At 34.6% G+C, this 21,078-nt stretch overlaps 2 protein-coding genes and 1 long non-coding RNA gene across 19 annotated transcripts in view; 2 read left to right on the top strand and 1 right to left on the bottom strand.

Annotated features, from left to right (window-relative positions):
• The first annotated feature begins 1,154 nt into the window (after positions 1-1,154).
• On the top strand, positions 1,155-6,141 carry LOC108004058 (spermidine synthase). Of its 5 annotated transcripts, none has more exons than XM_017066716.3 (6): positions 1,155-1,312; positions 2,851-3,048; positions 3,517-3,637; positions 3,798-4,044; positions 4,266-4,495; positions 4,616-6,141. In XM_017066716.3, exons 2-6 carry the CDS (start codon positions 2,918-2,920, stop codon positions 4,766-4,768), a joined length of 882 nt encoding a protein of 293 aa, XP_016922205.1. In that variant the 5' UTR covers positions 1,155-1,312; positions 2,851-2,917; the 3' UTR covers positions 4,769-6,141. The 5 variants fall into 5 exon arrangements, with proteins under 5 accessions (XP_016922205.1, XP_016922208.1, XP_016922206.1 ...); XM_017066719.3 differs by having other exon boundaries at positions 1,186-1,312; positions 2,838-3,048; XM_017066717.3 differs by having other exon boundaries at positions 1,225-1,408.
• Positions 5,295-21,078, bottom strand: part of LOC108004002 (talin-1) — a 56,417-nt gene continuing 40,633 nt past the window's right edge. For 7 of the 12 annotated variants that reach the window (XM_062084120.1, XM_062084119.1, XM_062084118.1 and 4 more), the window contains 7 exons: positions 19,699-20,157; positions 19,511-19,546; positions 17,154-18,967; positions 14,843-16,745; positions 14,014-14,760; positions 10,179-10,817; positions 5,295-9,854 (listed from right to left, as the gene is read on the bottom strand). In XM_062084120.1, the coding sequence (XP_061940104.1) occupies positions 9,021-9,854; positions 10,179-10,817; positions 14,014-14,760; positions 14,843-16,745; positions 17,154-18,967; positions 19,511-19,546; positions 19,699-20,157 (6,432 nt within the window). In that variant the 3' untranslated portion in view covers positions 5,295-9,020. Of the gene's footprint in view, positions 9,855-10,178; positions 10,818-11,761; positions 12,817-14,013; positions 14,761-14,842; positions 16,746-17,153; positions 18,968-19,510; positions 19,547-19,698; positions 20,158-20,742; positions 20,766-21,078 lie in introns of those variants that run through there. The other 5 variants (XM_062084116.1, XR_009832477.1, XM_062084115.1 and 2 more) reach the window with 5 other exon arrangements.
• Positions 10,817-12,520, top strand: LOC114578281 (uncharacterized). Of its 2 annotated transcripts, none has more exons than XR_003699101.2 (2): positions 10,817-11,231; positions 11,730-12,520. It is a non-coding gene; the product is annotated as an uncharacterized LOC114578281 (long non-coding RNA). The 2 variants fall into 2 exon arrangements; XR_009832479.1 differs by having other exon boundaries at positions 10,817-11,542.

Here is a 21,078-nt window from a genome sequence, read left to right as displayed (position 1 = left end):
TACCAAACGTATCAAGGTTGAATTCACATAATCGCAAAATATTTGCCTTATCAACATTCATTCAACGCATTTAAAAAATGCATTTCGATAAGCTATATATAATAAAATTGAATTTTGTATGACTAATTTACTATAAGTTTCTATTTCTCAAGATAATTACAAGTTTTCCTTGAAAACTTTTCTTTTTTGAATCTCGAAAAAACGAAATACTTTAAAATACTTAAATTATTTTTTTTACACGACAATAAAATTTTCTTTCCTTTTTTCTTTTCTTTTTTTTATAAAAGAATAAATAACTTTTTTGTTGCGCAATTTTAATATATTTACGATTTTTTAAAAATCAAATGGCAATTGTTTGTGATTAAAAATTAAAAAGATTAATTATTTTCCAAAAAATAATTATATTTTAGTCTTTATATCGAATCTCAGTCAAAAAAGTTATTAATTGATAAGAACGTTATCCTATAAAGAAGTACATAAATGATCTTTCAGTTTCTTGTTCGAGATAAAATAAATATAGACCATTGAAGATAATTATACATTACATACTGTTGAACGTAAATCATTTAACAGATATTTAACGTTAAACTATCAAACAAGGGTTATCTATTTATTTAACAAGAAAAGAACAAGTTCAGCCGATAGAAGAATAATTTTACTAAAATTTAAAAATTTTGAAGAAAATGATCATAACGATGAATAATTATTTTCGTAAATTCATAAATGTTCCAAAAAAAATCGACAAAGAAATCAAGAATCAAAGTTCAAATACGATGTACAGAGTAAAAAAAAGAAAAAAAATCTTACTTCTTTACAAAAATATATAAAACACAAATATTTCTGTCGAAATTAATCGTTATAAATTAATCATCACGACGTACAATTAGATAAATGAAAAATATATATACATATATACGAACCTGAAGAATTTAAAAAATCAAAATTTGTCAAGATTTTACTTTTTCTCGAAATAAAAATAGACGTTCCTTATTTTGAGGGGGGGAAAAAAAAGGAAAGAAAAGAAAAATAAAACGTTTCAAGAGAATTTCCAAAATCGAAAAATCAAATTTCGATCCATCGAGATTGCGATCCATTCGATTTATTGAAAACTAATTTTCGTTACATAGTACAGCGTACACGAGTTATTTTGTCCGCGGTTGAACCGTCATTATCTGGGAGTATATAAGAGGGAAGGAGGTTGATAAGGGCCATCATCCGTTTGGCAAGTAAACTCCCGTCAACTTTCCATTCTCGCTCGTGTTTCCGTTTCAAAGGTCTGCTCGCCGTCATACGTCACTGCTTTGCATACACGGTACACGTTCACATTAGTCTTTTCGGAATTTAATCGTACGCGGTGCTGTAACTCCGTGCAACTTGGTTAAATTAATCGTCACAGTTCCCTCTTGAAGTTAGTGTGCCGATCTTCATCTATTCCAATGAATTAATTTGAATTGGAATTTTTCCACTTGGAATTTATTCCGACAACATTTCAATAACCGTTTGTCACCATCGGTGCTGATAATATTCTAATTTCTTTCTGTATATATAACATCTTTTTGGTGATCCTCATTTATGATTGTGATTCGAAGTTTTTCCGTGAACGTGTAAAATGTTTTACTTGTCAAAATTAATTTTGGTGATAGTTTTGCAATTTGTTTTTTTATCTCTTTTTTATATATACATATCGTGATTTTCATTGACGAGTTTATCTATGAAGTTAGTTTTTGAATTTTTGAAAATGAAGTTTCTTTGATAATAACTTTTATAAATGAAAACTTATCGTGCTGGTAGTATTCTTTTCTACTTTTTCCTTTTCTTAATTAATTCGAAATGCGTTTTTTTTTTTTTGAAAATAATTGTCGAATAATAAAATAAACGAATAAAAATGGTTAAATATGTAAATATAATTTTAAATATACTTTATAAAAACTGGATATAATAAAAATTAATAGATCGTGCTTCGCTAAGAATTAATAAAATTATGAATGAAAAAAAAGAAGAGAAGAAACTTGTTTTTATCGTTAAATTACGTGATTAAATAACACATGTGATATTTGAGTTTCAATAATTTAGAGTACGCTACTGATAAAAAGAAAAAAAAAAAGAAAAAATGGGACGTTTAACATAATCAAGAAAGAAATAAAAAATTTGTACTATTAATCTCAAGTCGATAACAAAAATTAATCGAAAATTAATAAAACTAAAGCTACGATCGAAAATTTTTGAATTGTGTTTATTATCTGAATTGTTCAACTGCTAATTAATAGTCGAATGTTTACATTTATACACGTGACTTTCTAGTTTATAGTTTATGACAATGCTCAAGACACTTGATAATATAATGTTTATTTGTCAAACGTTTCACAAACAATCAAATTTACTTAAATTTACATAAATCAGTAATAATAATTAACCATTCATTTCTTCTCACACTTGCCTCTCACATATTCCTTTTAAAATATTATGTCGCACATAATTTTTACATTTAACCGGTCAACAATACCGAGTATTTAAATCTTTACACGATTATTTCCCTTTGCATTAACAAGAACTCTTTTTCACCCATTCACAACAAAAACTCTTTTTTTCGGGGAAAAGGTTAATAACGTGACAAACAACAACACGTATACGTGGAAAGCAAGCTATATACCGGGTCAACAGCTGGATACTAGCAGCACGAATACACGAGTGACAAACGAGTTTCGCCATTTCTTCTTTCAAGTTACCCGCTCCGGAGTTGTAGTGGAAGTGGCGATCCGTGTCGTAGGGAAACATGTTTGGCCGCATAAAAAAGTTAGCACTTTTATTTTCCTCGTCCACGATTAACCGACCGACAGTGTCTACTTCCAGTTGAACCTCGAAACCGTGAACGGACACCGGTGTGGTAAACCGAGAACAAGAGGCGGAAAAAGGAGAAATGGATGCGATCAAACCTGGATGGTTCAGTGAAATTAACGATCTGTGGCCAGGTGTATCATTGTCCCTCGAGGTCGTCAAGGTGCTCCATCGAGAACGATCGCAGTATCAGGACGTGATGGTGCTCGAAACGTAAATATTACTTCCCTTCGGGGTTTGGGTTTCTTGGTTAAATAAAATAATCAGAGGAAATAACGATCGTTTAATGAACGATTGCTTTGAAATATGATCGGAAATGTGTTATTGGAAAAGGAATATATCGAAATTTATTTTTTCTATGTTTCGATATTTTCGATATATCTTTATCTCAATAATGCGTGAAGTTTTATAAAATTAATGCAATTTTGTCGGATAATAATTTAAAAGTAATTTACAATACATTTTTTTCTTGCACGATATATATATATATATGAATTTTTTTATTATATTGCAATTTCTTTATCTTTTCTTTTTTTTTATTTTTTTGTTGAGACAAATATTAATGGAAATGTATGAATTCTAAAGATAGAGAGAAAGAAAGCAGAAAGGAATTGAAGTTGAAGTAAGTTAGTGATTTGTCATTATTTCAAAAGGAACTTGTTTTTAATTACACGTATACAGGAAATCACATGGAAGGACCCTAATTTTAGATGGTATCATTCAGTGCACGGAGAGAGACGAGTTTTCGTATCAGGAGATGATTGCTTTCCTGCCATTGTGCAGCCATCCAAACCCAAAAACTGTAAGTGTTCTAAGTGCGTCAAATATTTTGGAAAGCAAGAATTATACATTTTTAAAATTATTCTTAATTATTTCTAGCGTTTCCTCTTTTTTCCTTTATTTCGATCAACGTTAAAAATTGTGACAAGCCCATTTACACTTTGTGTTTTTACTTTTGCCAGGTTCTGATAGTCGGAGGTGGAGATGGCGGAGTTGCTCGTGAAGTAGCCAAACATCCACAGGTAGAACGGATCGTGCAAGTGGAAATCGATCCGAAAGTGTTGGAGGTATCGAAAAAGTACTTGCCCTCGATGGGTGTCGGACTGGATCACCCTAAAGTCACGCTTAACATAGGCGACGGTTTTCAATTCTTGAAGCAGCATAGTGGCCAATTTGACGTTATAATCACCGATAGCAGTGACCCAGTCGGTAAGTAGATTTCTTAGAATTAAAAATATGTATCATAAACACTTGAACACGTGTCATCGATCAATGAATAAATTAAATATCATTATTATATTTGTAAATGTAACAATTGGAAGATTTATGCGAATGTCACGTGTCGTAAAGTAAGAAACATAATGCAAATACAATTTTGAATGGAATTCGTTGATAAAAACGAGATGAAAAATGAATTATTAATTTAATAGGTCCGGCAGAGTGTCTATTTCAAGAATCGTACTTTAACCTGATGAAAAGTGCATTGAAGCCAGGTGGAATCGTTTGCAGTCAAGCGGGAACTGCATGGTTAAATCTCGACCACGTGACACAAACGTTGCAACGTTGTAAATCTTTATTTCCAATTGCATCTTATGGCGTTGTTTCCGTGCCTACCTACCCTACAGGTCAAATTGGATTCGTGCTCGGGGGATTAAATCCTGTAAATTTCCAATTTTCTCTCTCTCTATTCCTCGCTTACTTACTTTTAATATATATATATAATTTTATTTCTTTGATATTGCACGATGAGATTACATTCAATCGAAATACGTATTTTCAGGAAACGAATTTCAAAGAGCCAACAAAAGTTTTCAACGACACCGAGCTTGACCAGATGAACATGAAATACTATAACGATCAAGTGCATCGAGCAGCATTTATTCTTCCAAGGTTTATAACAAAAGCATTGGAGAAGTCACTCGCTAAAAACTAGTCATCGAATTTCTCTTAAAGAAATAATTTAAAACTTTTTTTTTAAAATTGAAGACTTTTAACACATCGGAAATATCATTGTCGCCGCTTATTGTTCAACTACCTCGTATCCAATCGTGAATAATCATCGAAATATATCTTATATCGCTTCAATCCATATTATTGAGTATCAATTTCGCATCAATCTTTTAATTCTTCGCACAAATGAGTAATCGAATTAAATAATTTAAACGTCAAATTCTTTAAGTCCTTTTATTTATGCAATACGTATCTTTTCTTTTTCTTTTCTCTCTTTTTTAATCAAATTTTTATACTAAATATTCGAAAACTATCGATATTCGAGAAATAAATACTCTGAATCTTTTATGTATAATTTTTCTGTATTGCAATCAAATTCTAAGAATATTTATATCGTAAGGACTTGAAGAATCAAAATCATACATATATGTCGCACTTTTGTCACTCGTTATACCACAAGATATATGATAAAGAAATGGAAACACACAGTTTCCAATGATCCACGACAATGAAATGTTAGAAACTCTTTATTATTTTTAATATAATTAGGGCTAATACCTACATTCGAGAATAGTCGTTGTAATATAATTATAATAAAACAATATTCATCGTCATAATCATCTCGTAGCTGTACGTACATTGTAATTAATAATAATATAATAATAATAATAATAATAATAATAATAATAATAATAAACCAATAATATAATGTAATCTAATATAATAATATAATATTACAACTCGTATAACATTCCACGATAAGATTTAATTGTATTAGATACAATGGATTAAAAATATCCTGTATATAAATCTGGATTGTCAAAAAACAATGAATATAAAGTGTTTTAAAATTTGTAAAAACCGTCTCTCTCTCTCTCTCTCTTCCACTGCGCTCTCTTCCTTTTTTTAACATTATCTTAATGACATATACATATATTTAATACATAATAATATATAGAGAATCTATCTATCGTATATCATTTTCCACCATCTTTATTATTTATATTTATATAATATTTAATTTTTTATATATCATGGCACTCTATAAGTATATATGTATATAAAATAAAAATACGATTGGCGATCGTTCTGAAAATATATAACGCTAAATGCAATAATGTATATATACACATACATATATATTTATATACTTGTATATAGATCCCTTTGAAAAAAAAAAAAAAAAGTATTTAACAATAATAATGTAAAATCTATCTCCTCGCTTTTTTCTTTTTCCTTTCTTTTTTCCCCTCTGGAAATGTTTGATTTTTTCGTACAAAGGGATCTTCGTTTCTCTCTCCTTCCTTTTTTTCCTTTTTTTCTTTTTCTTTTTTTTTTTTCTTTTTTTTTTTCAAATCATGCTATCGAACATCAGTAAAGCATCTGATATTTTTGGTAATATACGAAAATCTTACGAATTCTCTACATAGCATATATATATATATATGAAAAAAAGCGGCAGCTCATTTAGACTCAGGCACTTTTTCTTCTTCACCATTTATGGATTCGTCAAATCTTTTTTTTTTCTTTTTACGCGAAATATTTATAACATCTATGTACAAATTCTTCACTTAGCTTCGAAAGACTAACGATAATTGCACTAATCGATCACTTGGAACAGGTCTGTGCAGACCTTCCAATCAATTTTCAAGAATGTTTTTTGAAATATCTTCTTTTCTTTCATCTGTCTAAATCGAATTCCTTTTCTTCTCAAGTTCAAACACATGATCAAGAAAAAAAGAATATAAAGAAATTACAAATGCTTGGAAGTAATAGAGCTGTTACATTAGTTATAGTTTTAAGTTAATAGAATTGTTATATAAATTCCAATATAAAATTGTTCAAAATTTGTAAAAACGTATAAAATTGATATATTTCTCGTGTATAAAGTGATCTTTTATATATAAATCTAAAATTAAAAAAGAAAAAAATTTTTACAAATGCTTATTTTATTTCGACAATGATTCCATGATATTGAATGACACAATATCCATATAATTGAATTAATTATATTTTTATTAAAAATCATAATGATTCGTGTTTAACTTCAAGAGAACTAAAGATTTTGTCTCTGATTACGACTTTTAATTAAAAGCACAAATGTATTTTCTGTTTAAAATTCTTTTTTAACATACACTTCACTTTTATAAAAGATTATTGGCATTTTTATACAAATTTCATTAAAATATCTATATATATATATATATATAATATAATTATACTTTAATCAAGCCTCTTTAAATGTGCATAATTTTTATATTAATTTTCATTACGATGTTAATATTATTTTTTTTTTTTTCTTGTCAAAAAAGCTTAATCTTTGCAGTAACAAAAATAAATGATCTATTCTAAGATGTTTCACGATAAATATTTTCTCCAATTTTTGTTATAATGTTTTTTGTATGTTCAGCAGTTATTTGTATCTAATTTTATCCTATTGCTATTTTATTCGTTATTGTTAATTGCATTTAATATACAAGATGATTATAAAAATTAAAAAAACTTTATGATTTAATTTAATGAAAAATAATTTTAACGTCATAAAATATAGTTATTATTTAACTCTAACTTAATATCTAAATTTCTTGAGAAATAGAGATTTTTATCTTTAAATAATCCAACAATAAGAAAAGAATGAAATTATGTGCAGACTATCTATTCCAAAATTAAATGAATAAATCATACAAATTATTGACACTTTTTTTTCTAAATATTTTACAATTGCACAATTTTATGAAAAAGAAAAATGTAATAAGTAATTTAATTAACATTTGTTGTATTTGTTGTACCATGCGTTTATAAAAAAAATATATATATAAGAAGAAAAAAGATAAAAAAGATAGTCTTTTCATTTAACTATCCAATATTCTCATTTATATATCTTTTCCTATTCAAATTTGCTCGCATTTAAAATTTGTTAAAATCTACTTGAAACTTAGAATTATCCTACGTAGTACTCATGTGCAAGATTTGGCGATATATAAGATTTTACAAATCTTTGTGTTACGTTGTGTTAGGTTTAAAAAAGCTGATAATCAAATCTCTTATTAAAGTGTAAAAAAAAAAACCACCAAATTATCAAGCCATCGTATATGATGAGCAACGAGCAAAAGATAATGTAAGAAAGATAATAAAAAAAGATAATGAAGAAAAGTAAGTTCAAGTAACGATTACTTAATTGTCAGAATGAACAAAGACTTAAATAATAATGTTAATCCCAAGAAAAACGGAAAGTGTTAAGGGAAAACAGGTGAAGACTCTGTGGGATTAGACCACACATTGTCGGAAAGTTAATAAAATTAAATGATATGTTGCTTTTCTTGTTAATCCGTGATCTTAAACTTAAAATATTATGATAAATTAGATCTAAATTAAATCAGGTGTATAACGACTATTAAATCGTTTGTCTAGAAAACCAAAGAATAAAAAAAGAAACATTCGATTCAAGTTATCTTTCTTCCTCGGATCTTGTACGATTATTCTCTTAATAGTTAGATATAAATATATATTTTAAAAAGTGCAGATGCTATGAAGTTATCTTAAGTCCATTAAACTCTTCCTCGAGAATGTAAATACAAATATTCTTGTGTAAATTTGCGTTCAATTGCACATTTTTTTCAAAAAATTATATCAAAAGGAAGAGCAAAAGTAGTAAATATTTTATCAAAGTATTTTATCAAAATCGTCGAAACAAAAAATGTGTAGAAAAATGTGCTCTGTAGTTTTCTCTAATCATGGTTCGTGTTAAATTGATACAGATAAGTTCGTGGAAAAGATGGACGGTTATAGACGAATCAAGAATTATTCTTATAAAATCTAATTGCGAAAGCATACGGTTAATTCTAGCTAAGGGCACTTTTCTATCGTATCATCGCAAACATTATCATAGACTAATGCAATTCTATCATTATTATCTCGATGTATCGAGATAGCAAAAGTGATATAATATTTAAGAAATTCTGATTTCGAGTATTTCTTGCCATTCGAATATATTTCTCTTTGAATATATTTCATATTTATGGACGTAAATTGTAAATTTAATAATATTGCTTTCGAATGTACTGTAAGAAATTTGAATATTCATCGAATATGTTCCACAATCGTATTCGCAATCTATTGTTTGGAGTATTCGAAATACGATCAAAATTCCATTACAAAACTTCATGATTAATTGCTTTTAAACGCAAATCGTACTATTCTTCTTAACAAAATCTAATTTTTTTGATGAATTGACATTAATATTGATTTAAATTTATATTTTTCTTCTCTAAAGTGCTCTGCGTAGAGTAAACTTTCTCTGGACTGACCAGAGTCTGTCTATCCATAGAAAGTTGGCTAATATTGTGCGATGTAGAATGATGTTGATACATACTATAACTCTGTGATTGAGTCTCATAAGATCTGGTCTCATATCTGGTTGTGTAACTCTCATAACCGCTCTGTTCAGGTTCTGCGTCAGTGTCAGCCAAGTCTGGCCGATTTTTATACTTTGCCTGTCGTATAGCAGTGAGTCTTCCTCTAGCTTCCTCCAGTTCTCTCTCAATACGCAGAACCTCCGATCTGGCATTTATCTCCTGAGCGATACCACCTACCATTCTGCGGTTCAAAATCAATGATCTGTCCTCTTCTTGCTGAATAGCCTGTTGAGCTGCTCGTACCAAGTTGTCTGTAGCGCGTTTCACAGCATTTCCAGCTGCTTGCAAACGTTTCGTGCTGTCGCTGTCTGGATCTGCCTTTACTTTACAAGCGACCAACAACTGTGCTGTGCTGCTAGCTACTTGTTTCGCGCTGGAAATCAATTTCTCCTCGGAGCTGACACCTTGTACCAAAGCGTTTGCTGATTCCACGAGGCTGTGAGTAGCTGCTGCGACCATCCTCGCGGCTGAAATTAATCCTTCGGACCATTGGCCATCGTCAGAACTGGTCAAAGGTGTTCGAGATACTTTTCCAGTGGCTATTAACTCTCTTTGAGCGGCACTGGCTGCTTTTATAAGCGCTGATGTTGCGGCAGCGATCGATTTGGCCGCCTCGAGGATCATTTCATCGAAGTTCATGTCTTCGTTTGCCTCCTGCAAGAGAGAAAACGAAAAATACAGAAAAAGTTGGTTAACATTTTATTATGAATCGATACCTGAATAATTAGTAATAGTAGCGCGCATGTGGGCGCAATTTATCTTACCATCAACAAATATTCGACGATTTTTCTGACCACCATAATAATATGTTTGATTCCTGGTCGATTCTTTAAAAAACAACCAAGAATATCAAACATATCTTACGGAGACCAGACCACTTGTTCGTGCTTTTACAGGATTTGTTTCGTATTTTTTTTAAATGAATAATTCTCTGCCATGCTCTGTGTCTTTTCAATAACATCTTAAAACGAAACTCACCTGTATGCTCCTTCTAGGTCTCAAGCTGGCGAGCTTCTTTGCAGCAGCATCGATGCTTGCAGCAGCCCCCAACAATTCATTTTCAGCAATGACCGTCGGATCGTCAGGATCCACCCAATCATTGCCCTTCAGCAATTCAGCAACGGCTACCAATTCGGTGACGCTTTGAGCTATCTTTCTACTAATCGGTGGCAAGGTGTGCTTTGCGTCACCGGATCTTGACGCAATTTGGAGGATGGCTTGCAACAATTCTCTATAATTAATAGCGACATCGTGGCCAGCTTGGAGCGTTCTGTCTCGCAACTCGGCCGTTTCAGCGCAATTATACGCGGCTCCTTTGCAAATTGTCAGCATGTCGCTAATCGCCTTCCGTCCCATGTTCGCAGCTGCGATTATGTCATCCTGTTTACAACTGTTTCCCGCGGCCACCGCCTTTGCAGTTGACATCGTGATGCTTTTCGTGCAACGAACCAGATCCTCGGGAGTCACGTTCGTCTTTTGGATCTCTTGGGTGTTCAAGGCGCGGATCTCTTGCGCTATGGCCTCGATCGTCGATTCCAGCGCCCTGGTGCCACGAGTGTGTTCATCTTCCACAGCTTTCACAGTTTTCAACAGAGACGTAACGTTGGTCACCATCACCTGAACATGAAAAAAGGAAGGAAATTAATATTTGCGTTAACGAACAGATGCGACAATCTGGGTACCGTTTCTTATGTACTCATCAATTGAAGATGGATGTGAGAATTATCGATGAATATAATAATAATAATAATAATAATATATGTGTGTGTGTATATATATATATATATCTAAAAATCATGTAATTTTAATTTAATAGAGATAATTAATAATTTTTACGCTTTTCGTTTTTATCGATAATAAATTTTTCGATCACGTGATTTTTAGATAATTATCTACAACATGAGAGAATGAGATATAAAATATGTTATAAGGTTAATACAATTGTTATCAGTCGAGTGTTTTGAATAAAATGGCGATGACGAGATGTTCTGCTGCACAAGAACCTTGAGAAAAGTTAATGTTTTTTTCTTTGTACGTTGTTAGTGGATTTATAATATTATTCGCTGAAAAATGATATTAGAAAATAAGATAAGCGTGAAATTAATCTCTTTTTTACGTATTTTTCTTTTCAATTATTTTAATTCGAAATATTAGATGAATTTTTATCCAACGATATTTCCTATTTATGTCTATTTATTATGTGACTAACAAATTTGTAAATGAAATATAATTGCTAAGAGGAAAAATTTAAAATATTTATCACAAGATTATATAAATTAACTCGTTAATTTATTATTAAAAATAAGAAAAATCATAGTAAAAATTCTAATCTGCATAAAAATGTAATTATCATTTTTAAATTCGCTTTAAGAAATGGCAAATAGAATATTAATTTTTCCAATTAGTCGACGAAGCATTAAAGCACGGATGCTATTAATCGTTAATGCACACACATCGTTTGCAATGTATAATGTACATACCTAAAAGTTGCTTTATTTTTTTTAAAAAAAAAAAATTTTCTGCCCACAGGATGGATTAATAATATGCTCGTATGAAGGGGATAGAGTGTGAATTTTATGATTTTTATTTCGTCGTTACAAAAAGAAAAAAAAAGGAACAGAGAGAAAAGGGGTTGAGAGAGAGAAAGAGAGAGAGAGAGACAAAAAAGAAGGGAAGATGATGTATGATACAAAAAGTATAGTAAATAACCTCGACTAAAGCACGATACAATTGTTTCGCATAGCAAGAATGATGTCTACAATACGTATGACTAAAGGTATGACTAAATGAATGACTAAAAGTACAGCAATAAGCGCATCGTGTTACTACCGTGTTTTTTTTAATATTACTAATAATTACTCGATCGTGTTCGTATTATACTTGTAACGTTCATCGTTTACAGGGAACTATATATCATATGATATATGTTACAGTATCATACGTTGTACAGTGAATCGAAAACTATTCGAAAAGAACTTTAAAAGTGCAAATTTGAGAGTGCAAAGTCGTCACCAAGTTCTTTTTCAAGTAACAAATTGAGAAAAAAGAATATTGTTTAATAATAACATTGTTCTGTTGGAATTTTTTGCGAGTATTCATAGGTTTCTCGTTTCGACCCTTTCGGTACTGCGCGTTAAAACTCATTGCCATTAAAAATTTCTAACATTTCTTAATTTCCCCCCTTGCTATATATATATACATATGCTATATTTCGACAATTAAATCAATTTTTTACATCGCAACTTAATTTGAGAATACGCATGAATAAACAAAAATTGTAATAAATAGAAATAGAGAAACGGCGACGAATAAAACTGTAACGTTCCTTCTCACTCTCATCATCCAATTTATAATGTACCAAAAGGGCAAATATCAGATTCATTGTTCAGAAACCAACAATCGAAACGAATCGATGGGCGTGCAAAAAAGACTCGATCAATAGCTTCGGCTACATGAGCAACAGCAAATCGGAAGTTCGCTGAGACGGTTGTTCGCTCTCTGAGGCTGAGAGCAGACGTATCAGCTCCTCCTCTTGATCAGAGACGAACCATTCGGACTCCGAGCCGCCGACGTCACTCAGAGGCATCAGCTGCTGGTGTAGCTGCTGTTCTAACACCTATCCGGATCGGCCAGACCAAAATCGTCAATGAAAACTCACAATTAAAGTCCACCAACAAGTGTTCGTGTTGTGAAAAATCTTTTGCAAAATTTATTTTCTTTTTTTTTTGTCGTCTTTAATTTTGTTCAAATTAAATCTCATTTTAATAAAGCAGGAAAAAAAAAAGAAAAAGAAAAAGAAAAAGAAAAAAAAACAAAGCCCAATATATAAAGATATGTATATATACTCTTTTTTGGTTGTTGAAGCAAAAATCGGTTCTGCTTGTTGCATAGCTCTACATATGTATCCAAGGGAACACAGAAGTATGTATAATACAGTATGTCACACACATGAAAGAAAAGATGGAACATCGAACTAAATGGATAATATGCAAGGTGGACTTTAATTGTTTCTTTTTTTTCAATAGTGAACGTTTTGGTCGAGGCACGAAAGATATTTTTATTGAATGTCTCGTGAATGAGATTATTGAGAATTATTTCAGGCTTACATTTTTCTATATTCTTGTATTCTTTTCTTTTCTTTTTTGTTTCTTTCTTTTTTTAGTCGGTTAGAGGTGAAACGAAAAAATTCATCGATTAAAGTCCACCCAAAAAAATAACGGGAATTTGGTTCTTTGTTAAGCGTGAAGATCAAATTTAGTGTGTTAACGAGAGAAATAACTAACGAGCGCTGTTAGATTCTTCATAATGTATCCTGCTTTAATTCTTTCCTCCATTAAGAATTAATAGTAAATTTGTTGCTGCGGTTAATATCGTTTAATCAAAGCATTTCCCAATTAGATTTATATCGTATTATTTGGAATTATTAAATATTTGAACAATTTATTTATTCCTGTTTAATAGAAAAATTTTGAATTAAAGTAAAAAAAATTTTTTCCCAAATCATTCACCTCCTCTATTTATTAATAAAAGATTCAGATTCTAATAAGGAAAGCTCATAATAGCTAATAAAAAAAAAATAAAAAACGAACAACATCCTTTTTAGTCACATGTATCTTCCACAAAGCTCTATTTCCCTTTGATGTATCTGGACATATGCCATTCCATCACAGGCTTTAATCACTCAAGCGTCTCTCCCAGACCATAGTTAATGCTAAGCCAACAACGAAGAGTTGTTCATTCGCAATATCAACACATTTGAAGCTCAAAAAAAAAAAAAAGAAAGGAATGGTTAACAAAGAAAGTTAGATCTTACCTTGGCTGAATCCTTTAAATGCGCCATACTAGGATCGTTGATAGGTTTTCCGCTGGCTGCTTTGGTAGCATGTATTAGATCTCCAAGAGCAGAAGCCACATCCTTCACCGCGTTGATCAGCATTACTTGAGCTTCAGGATTCTGGCTACCCAAACTAGCAGCTCCATATTTAACAACCTCAGCAAGCTGAACTATCGTTGAGACTGCATTCTGCGCCGCGACTGCCAATTGCTCTTGAGACGAGGCTGCACCTGCTACTAGCGTTTTGGTATCTTCTACCAGAGCCTTGGCCGTCTTTAAGATGTTCTCTCGATGATCGGCAAAAGTGTCGCCTTCGTTTTCCGCGTGCAAAGTTCCAGCAGTAGCGAACATGATCGTGGTGTCCAAGTCGCCGATAATACCTGACACGGTGCTCGCAGCATTGATGCACGCTTGTGTACCTCTGGAACCAGCCTGCAAGGCAGCCAACACCTGGGACACCTTCTCGGTGACGATCTTGCTGTGCTCTGCAATTTCTCTTTGAGCATAGGCATCGCCCGGTGACATCTGACACGTCCCTGTTGCTCGAACGATGTCCACGCAAGCTCTGCCAAGCTCTTGCACACCTGTACGAAGTCTTGCAGACACGTCAGCGTTAGATGCAGCTGCTGAGGCGCCGGACGTATCGCGGGCTAGCTGAGTGTATTTGTGGGAGATGTCCACTGCAAGAGGACCTAATCTGCCTACGTCGGTGCTGGATTTAGTTGACTGAAACGAATGAAAATTTAATGAGGTTGATTGAACGTTTTTGATCGATTGTATTTTTATCTTTTTTATGGGAATAGTTTACCATTTCCTGTGCCAGCCGAGCAATTTCTTTAGCAGCCTCCACCATTCTTGTTTGATAATCCACATACGAATCCACAGTGTCGATTGTGGACATCCTATGATCCTCCAACCTAACCATGGCTCGAGAAATGGTATCGATCAACCCGGTAACAATACCATTTGATGTCGAGATAGTTTCCAAAGTATTTTGCAATTCCTGCAGCGCGTCTTTCATTGATTCCACCGTTTCGTCTACTTCTGTGTGCAAAACGATTGCTTTCGAATTACCACCAGACTCCTTTGTCACACAGACAAGCTGCAGAGCAGATTCAGTAACGGTTTTCGTTTGATCTAATAGCACCATCTGTTGTTTCGAATGCACCATGTTTGAAGCAGCACCGATAGCACCGGAAACCAAGGGTTCGCAATACAAAGCGATCTGGTTGACAGCGTGCCCCACGTTTTCAGCTTCGTATTTAGCAGCTGTTCGAAGAGGTTCCAGTTTTTCTCGTAATTCGCTGGCACTGCTCTCCATTTGATCGGTAAATCCTTGCACCGTGTTCTCTCTTCGTGGAACCAATGCCTGTGACACAGCGCTGAGTGATGCGGCATCCAGTTCTCGAATCCTGGCCGACAATTTTTCGATCGCGGCATCGCATTCCTTCTGTCCAGGTGCCTTGTCGCGGATGGAAGCAACTAGAGACTTGATCGAATCACTGACACTCTTGCTATGATTTGCCAATAATTGCCAAGTTGGGGGATCTTTAGGACTAACAGCTAGACTCTTAGCAGCTCGCACCATCGCGCAAGAACCGTCGATGATAGCTTTACCCGCGCTTGTTATTGGTTCCTGGGCAGCTCTAGCTGCTATGGATATCTTTGCAGGTTGACTGGCGAATTCTGGAGATCCGGCAAAAGTGCACAGATTGTCGACAGCTTCTAGAAGAGGCTTGGTAGCCTCCGCACACTTCTCTCTGTTAGCTTCGGAATAATTCTGATCCAACGCTTTGATCTCCTTCACCAGAGCTGATGTGGAATTGGCAACATCCTTGGCCGATTGAACGAAGTGCCGTTTGGCAACAGGATTGCTGGTTTTGTTCGAAGCTTCGCGACAAGCGTTGCAGAGAGCGCTAGTGTATTTGGCGATCATGGTAGCTGCTGAAAGAACTTGTTGCTCGGTGCTCGTGGGATTGCCAAGACTCTGACAACCAGTATGAATAGCCTGAGCAGCTCTGAGGAATTGAGCTTGATCCACCAAGCCTGGTTTTCCAGCCACTGATGTTGGGTCGCTTACTCCAGCTAAATACGCAGCTTGGGCAGCCGCTTCTATCAGACCACAGATTGAAGATGACACTCCTCTAACGGCTACTGAGAATTGCTCATGTTCCGATTTCTTTGCATGGTTAGCTATGCCTGTCATACCATCGCCCAAGCTCTTGCTTTTCTCCATTACAGTTTCAAGGCATTCGAAGTAACTTGCGTCGGATATTGGTTCACTAGGATTATCAAGAAGCGACCTCATCGATTGTATGTTTCTGATGGCGTTGTCGCATTCGTTTTGTCCAGGTGCGGCTGAAGTACAAACGTCAACTAGATAATTGATGGAATCTGTTACCGCTCGCGCAGCAGCTGATAATTGGTTCTTGGCGTTTGGAGCACTCGGGTCAGCTGCTACAGATTTAGCAGTTACCAAAAGCTTGCTGGATGTCATGCTGACATTCTTCAGTGAGACTACCATTTGAGTTCGAGTTTCGATGGCTGTTTGACCGGCCATTTCCATGCCAACACCCAACAAATCTCCGAAAGCATTGGTGAATTGCTTGGAAGAACTAGCTAGTTGCACCGGGGAACGTACCGATGATACTACGTTCGATGAAGCATCGTTTAGATTCGCAGCTGCGTTATTAAGATCACTTTGCAGTTGCCTATAAAAGAAAAATTGATACATGTATATTTTTTACACGATAATGAAGTAAAAATCTCAAAAAAAAGTTAATTTTAATAAAATATCAATGAAATAAACGATTGTTCTAAAATTTAGAATTAAAATATTTATTATATTAGAATAACGTAATAAACAAAAGAGAATAAGAAACTTTTTACGCATCAAATATTATAGTTCATTACACTCGACCTAAAAATTTAATATTTAAACGGTCTACTTTGTTGTTACATCTATTTTAAATGCGCTCTTAAATTTTGTCTTATCATTGTCTTTAAAAATTCTAATGTATGTCAATGAATGATAAGCAGTAACTAAAATGAGACAAATGAATAGGTAACTAATTACTTGTGTACTATTTGATAACTTATCGGTAAAACAATGTACATACCCATAACTTTTGTTAGTTTGAGGAAATTCGTTCATGCCTAGAACTTGAGTCATTTCGTCGATATTCTTGATAGCATCATCTACGTCTCTTTGTCCAGGCAAGCAAGACACGCATTTGTTCAACGAATTTGACACATCTTTAGCAACAGCAGCTAGATTAGCTTCATTGTCTACATTATCAGGATTCTTTAGAGCTCTTCTAGCCTCTTTGACCAGTCTCAACGACTTCAAGATTACATCATCAGCGGTCATTAAAACTTTCTTTTGCGTATCAGGTTGATTCGAAGTTGCAGCCACTCCACGAACTGCATAAGTCAAATCTTTAAGAGCAGTTGCTGTTTCTCTAGCCGCGCTTCCCGTGTAATTTTCATTTCCTTGTTTAGCAGCAGAGAGCAGCTGAGCCATGGCGAAACCTACGTTCTTCGACGTGGCGCCCAAGCGAAGAGCAGTGGATTCCGTGGTCTCATCAGGTAATGGCCTCAGGGAAGCAGCCTCTACGGCTCTATAAAACTCTCTCAATTCGTCTTTCAAGCTGTTTATCAACTCTTCAGCTGCATCTAATTCCAGTCCACCGCAAGCTTCCCTTGCACGCGTCACAGCAGATCTCAAATCTGAGAGAGAAGCACCCAATTGCTGAGAAGTATTGTTCAATTGAAGAGCAGAAGCTTGATCAGTAACAGTTGGTAATACTGCCCTGGCAGCTTTTACCACTGCAGTACCAGGTTGTAAGAACTGTTCAGAAGCATTAATCAGATTCAACTGTGCAGTGGAGTTATCCGGTTGAGCCTGCGTTCCTTTCACACCGGCTACAAGGCTTGGTATATGTTGCGCCATGGTATGACACTCTGCGTTTAATTCCTCTTGGCTACTTTGGTTTGTGTTGTGATGAGCAGCGCCTGTTGAAGCAGCAATGCATTGTGTAGCAGTGGCGGCAGCCTGTTTGGCACAGGCTTCTAATCTATTAATCAATTTCCTTCTCAAAGCAGGAGTAGCAGCGGCAGTGGTAGCTGCTCTCAATTCTTCGGCAGCTTGTCGCAATTGATCCTGCATCTTAGCATCGTGTGGACTACTAGCACATTGTCTAGCAGCCTCCACCATTTTGGCTGTGGCATCAGCAAGTACCTTAGCAGCAGCTAATAATCTGCGTTGCTGTTCCGAATCAGTTTGCCTCTCTGCCTCGCCCTTTATGCTTTGAATCAATTGTGCCGTTGCTTGGCCAACAACTCTTGCTTGTCTCACCATCTCGCCAGCATCTCCTGTGCTGGCAAACAGTTTATCAGTGGCTATCAATATCGTCTCCACCGCTCCCTCTTGAATAGATTCTTTTGCTCGCTCTCCTCTGGTGGCTGTCTTAATGTGACTCAACAAATCGTTCAACGTTCTACTCACTTCACTGGCAGCGATGTTCAACTCTTTCAACAGGTTTTCGTCGTTACAGGTCTCATTGCACACTTCCAACAAACCTTCGACCGCCTTCGTCACTTCACGAACCGCGTTCATCAGCTGCGTTTGACAAGCAGGGGAGTGCAGAGTTGGCGCCACGACCTTTGCACAGGCGACTAATTGAGATGTAGCGAGAGCACATTGCGTAGCTGCTGAAATTACGCGATTCTGGGTCGCGGAATCCTCGCAGGTGGCTGCGATATTCTTTGCTTTGAGGACCAAAGCAGCAGTCGAGTTGGCCACAGCTTTAGCCAAGGCTAATAGCATATCTTGAAGCTCTCGATTCGAGTCGTTCTCTTCACCTATAGTTGTTAGCACCTGGTGCGAAGCTTCACCCACGCGAGAAGCGGCGTTCAACAGATTCTGCCTTGGCTAAAGTGAGACGAAAAAGAAAACGATCAGAGATGAATTGTGAAAAATATATATATTATGTATTAAAGCAATGTGTTTTAAAAGGATAAAAATAAATTATATTACAAGCAAAATGATAAATAAATTGATTGTTTTACTACTTTTGATAATAATATTCTGGACTTTTGTATATATTCTTTTAATATTTAAAATTATATTTTGATGCATACATACTTCACTCGAAAACTATCTAATTGTATTACTCTATAATTAATAGTTAAATTTCAATAATTTAAAACTTTATGAAACATCCATTGATCACAACATAAGAGAAAATAAACATTTTCTCTATTTTCATCCTAAATAAAAGAAAGGCTAACTTATTATAATGAAAACATTAATGTCAAAAAGTACTTGCAAGAAGCTGCGAATTTAACAGTATGTGCAATAATTTAAACACAAATGGAAACAATATTAAGTGGGAAGTTATAAAAAAAAAGAAAAACTGAGGAAACTGTAAACGATTTGCGATGTTCTACAATGTTCTCTAATGTTCTTGCTTACGTATCGTTCGTACGAAGATATCGCTACGTAGAAAGGCTGCATTAAAAAGTCACAATTGATCACATCAAAAGAAATTCGATACTTCTTCGCTTACAACATTACAAGCGAACACTTTGACAAAATTGGTTCTATCCAATAACGCTTATCTTAGAAGTAAAAAAAGAAAAAAAACTCTTCCCAAATAATACCTCTTTGGTTTCTGGCTCGGTGGCCTTGAGCAAGTCGGAGAATGCCGAGCACAGCTTTCTTGCGGCATCCAACAATTTATCCCCCGAGGACTCGTCGTCCATCAGGGCAGCGATCATTCTCACGCCCTTGGTCATCTCCGGCAGATTGGTGGCGATCGTGGTGATGGCTGCGCCCACCGCCGTGTGGTCCACGTCGTCGGCCGGGCCGGAGGTCAGGGTGACAACCTGGGCGGTCGCGGCGTTCATCGCCGCGATCTGCGAGCCAACGTTCTGCTTGTGAGTGTCGATCGTCTGCTCGATCCATTTCAACGAGGCAGGGTCGGTGCCCAGTTCGGGAAGTTGGGCTTTCGAAGACAACTCGGTCTCGGCGATGTGGATCACCTCGTGGCCAGCGGTTATGGTAGACAGTAAGGCACGTTGTGGTTCGGACAGGACGGATGTGACCTTTGTTTGTTGCACCTGATTTCAACGATTCACCAATTGCTTTACGACAATGGTTAACGGGTCGATTTACGATCGAGAAAAGAGTAAGAATCGAAGACGTTCCATTTTTGTTGCTCTTGCATCTTTGAAAAAATTTTGAATAAATTCGTAGAATTTATTATCAACAGTTGTACTTATTTTGACACGTGAATTATAAAGATATTTATTATTGAAAGATGTGATAAATGAATAATGTAAGAATTTATAAAAAATTGGTTTGGAAAAATTGAACGACTTCGAAAGTTTATATATTTCTTAATAAAAACTAGTTGCTGTTTTATTAAATAATCGATCTTCAATGATGGATATGCAAATTAAAAATGTATATATTGAATATTGTTGGATACAAAAGAAATTTCTTATGATACAGAATTTTCCAATATACTGATTAAATTTCAAATAAGAAGATCAATATTATTTTTACATTCCAGAGAGATTTTACATTTTAGTCACGAAAATAAAATTGAATGAAACTAAAAATTGGAAGGATTTATACAACAAAAATTACTTTAAACAGCCAATGATATAAATAACTAAAAAGTTTAATCATCGTGTACCTACTCTGTGTCCGCAATAGAAGGCGCCTAGCATGAAAACAAATTTAACCGTCAATTAGTTGTTTTTTTTTTAAAAAATTACTCCGGTGTGAAACGAAAATCGTATTATTTATCAGTGATCTCTTGAAATTAAATGTAATGTCGCTGCGATTCGTATAAAAAGTCGAACTACTTAGCTAACGCTATAACAAAGCGGTCCAATGACTCTTGCTGAAGTGAATTATCAGTGTTACTTAGAGGGAAGGGAGGGAAAAATTCATTTACAATTTTTCAAGTATGCAGAAACGATAATAATAGTAGCCGTAACTCTGTATCACCATCAAACGTGTCCAATTCCACG

Source organism: Apis cerana, linkage group LG13 (genome assembly GCF_029169275.1).
Source record: "Apis cerana isolate GH-2021 linkage group LG13, AcerK_1.0, whole genome shotgun sequence".
In the NCBI taxonomy this organism is placed as follows: Eukaryota; Metazoa; Arthropoda; class Insecta; order Hymenoptera; family Apidae; genus Apis; species Apis cerana.
The sequence above is the reverse complement of the archived record's forward strand: the minus strand, read 5'-3'. Positions and strand labels throughout refer to the sequence as shown.

Bases quoted from the DNA above. Each gene is read 5' to 3' on its own strand.
- LOC108004058 (XM_017066716.3), top strand. From the start codon at position 2,918: ATGGATGCGATCAAACCTGGATGGTTCAGTGAAATTAACGATCTGTGG. The intron at 3,049-3,516 runs GTAAATATTACT...ACACGTATACAG, and splicing joins GACGTGATGGTGCTCGAAAC to GAAATCACATGGAAGGACCC. The intron at 3,638-3,797 runs GTAAGTGTTCTA...TACTTTTGCCAG, and splicing joins GCCATCCAAACCCAAAAACT to GTTCTGATAGTCGGAGGTGG.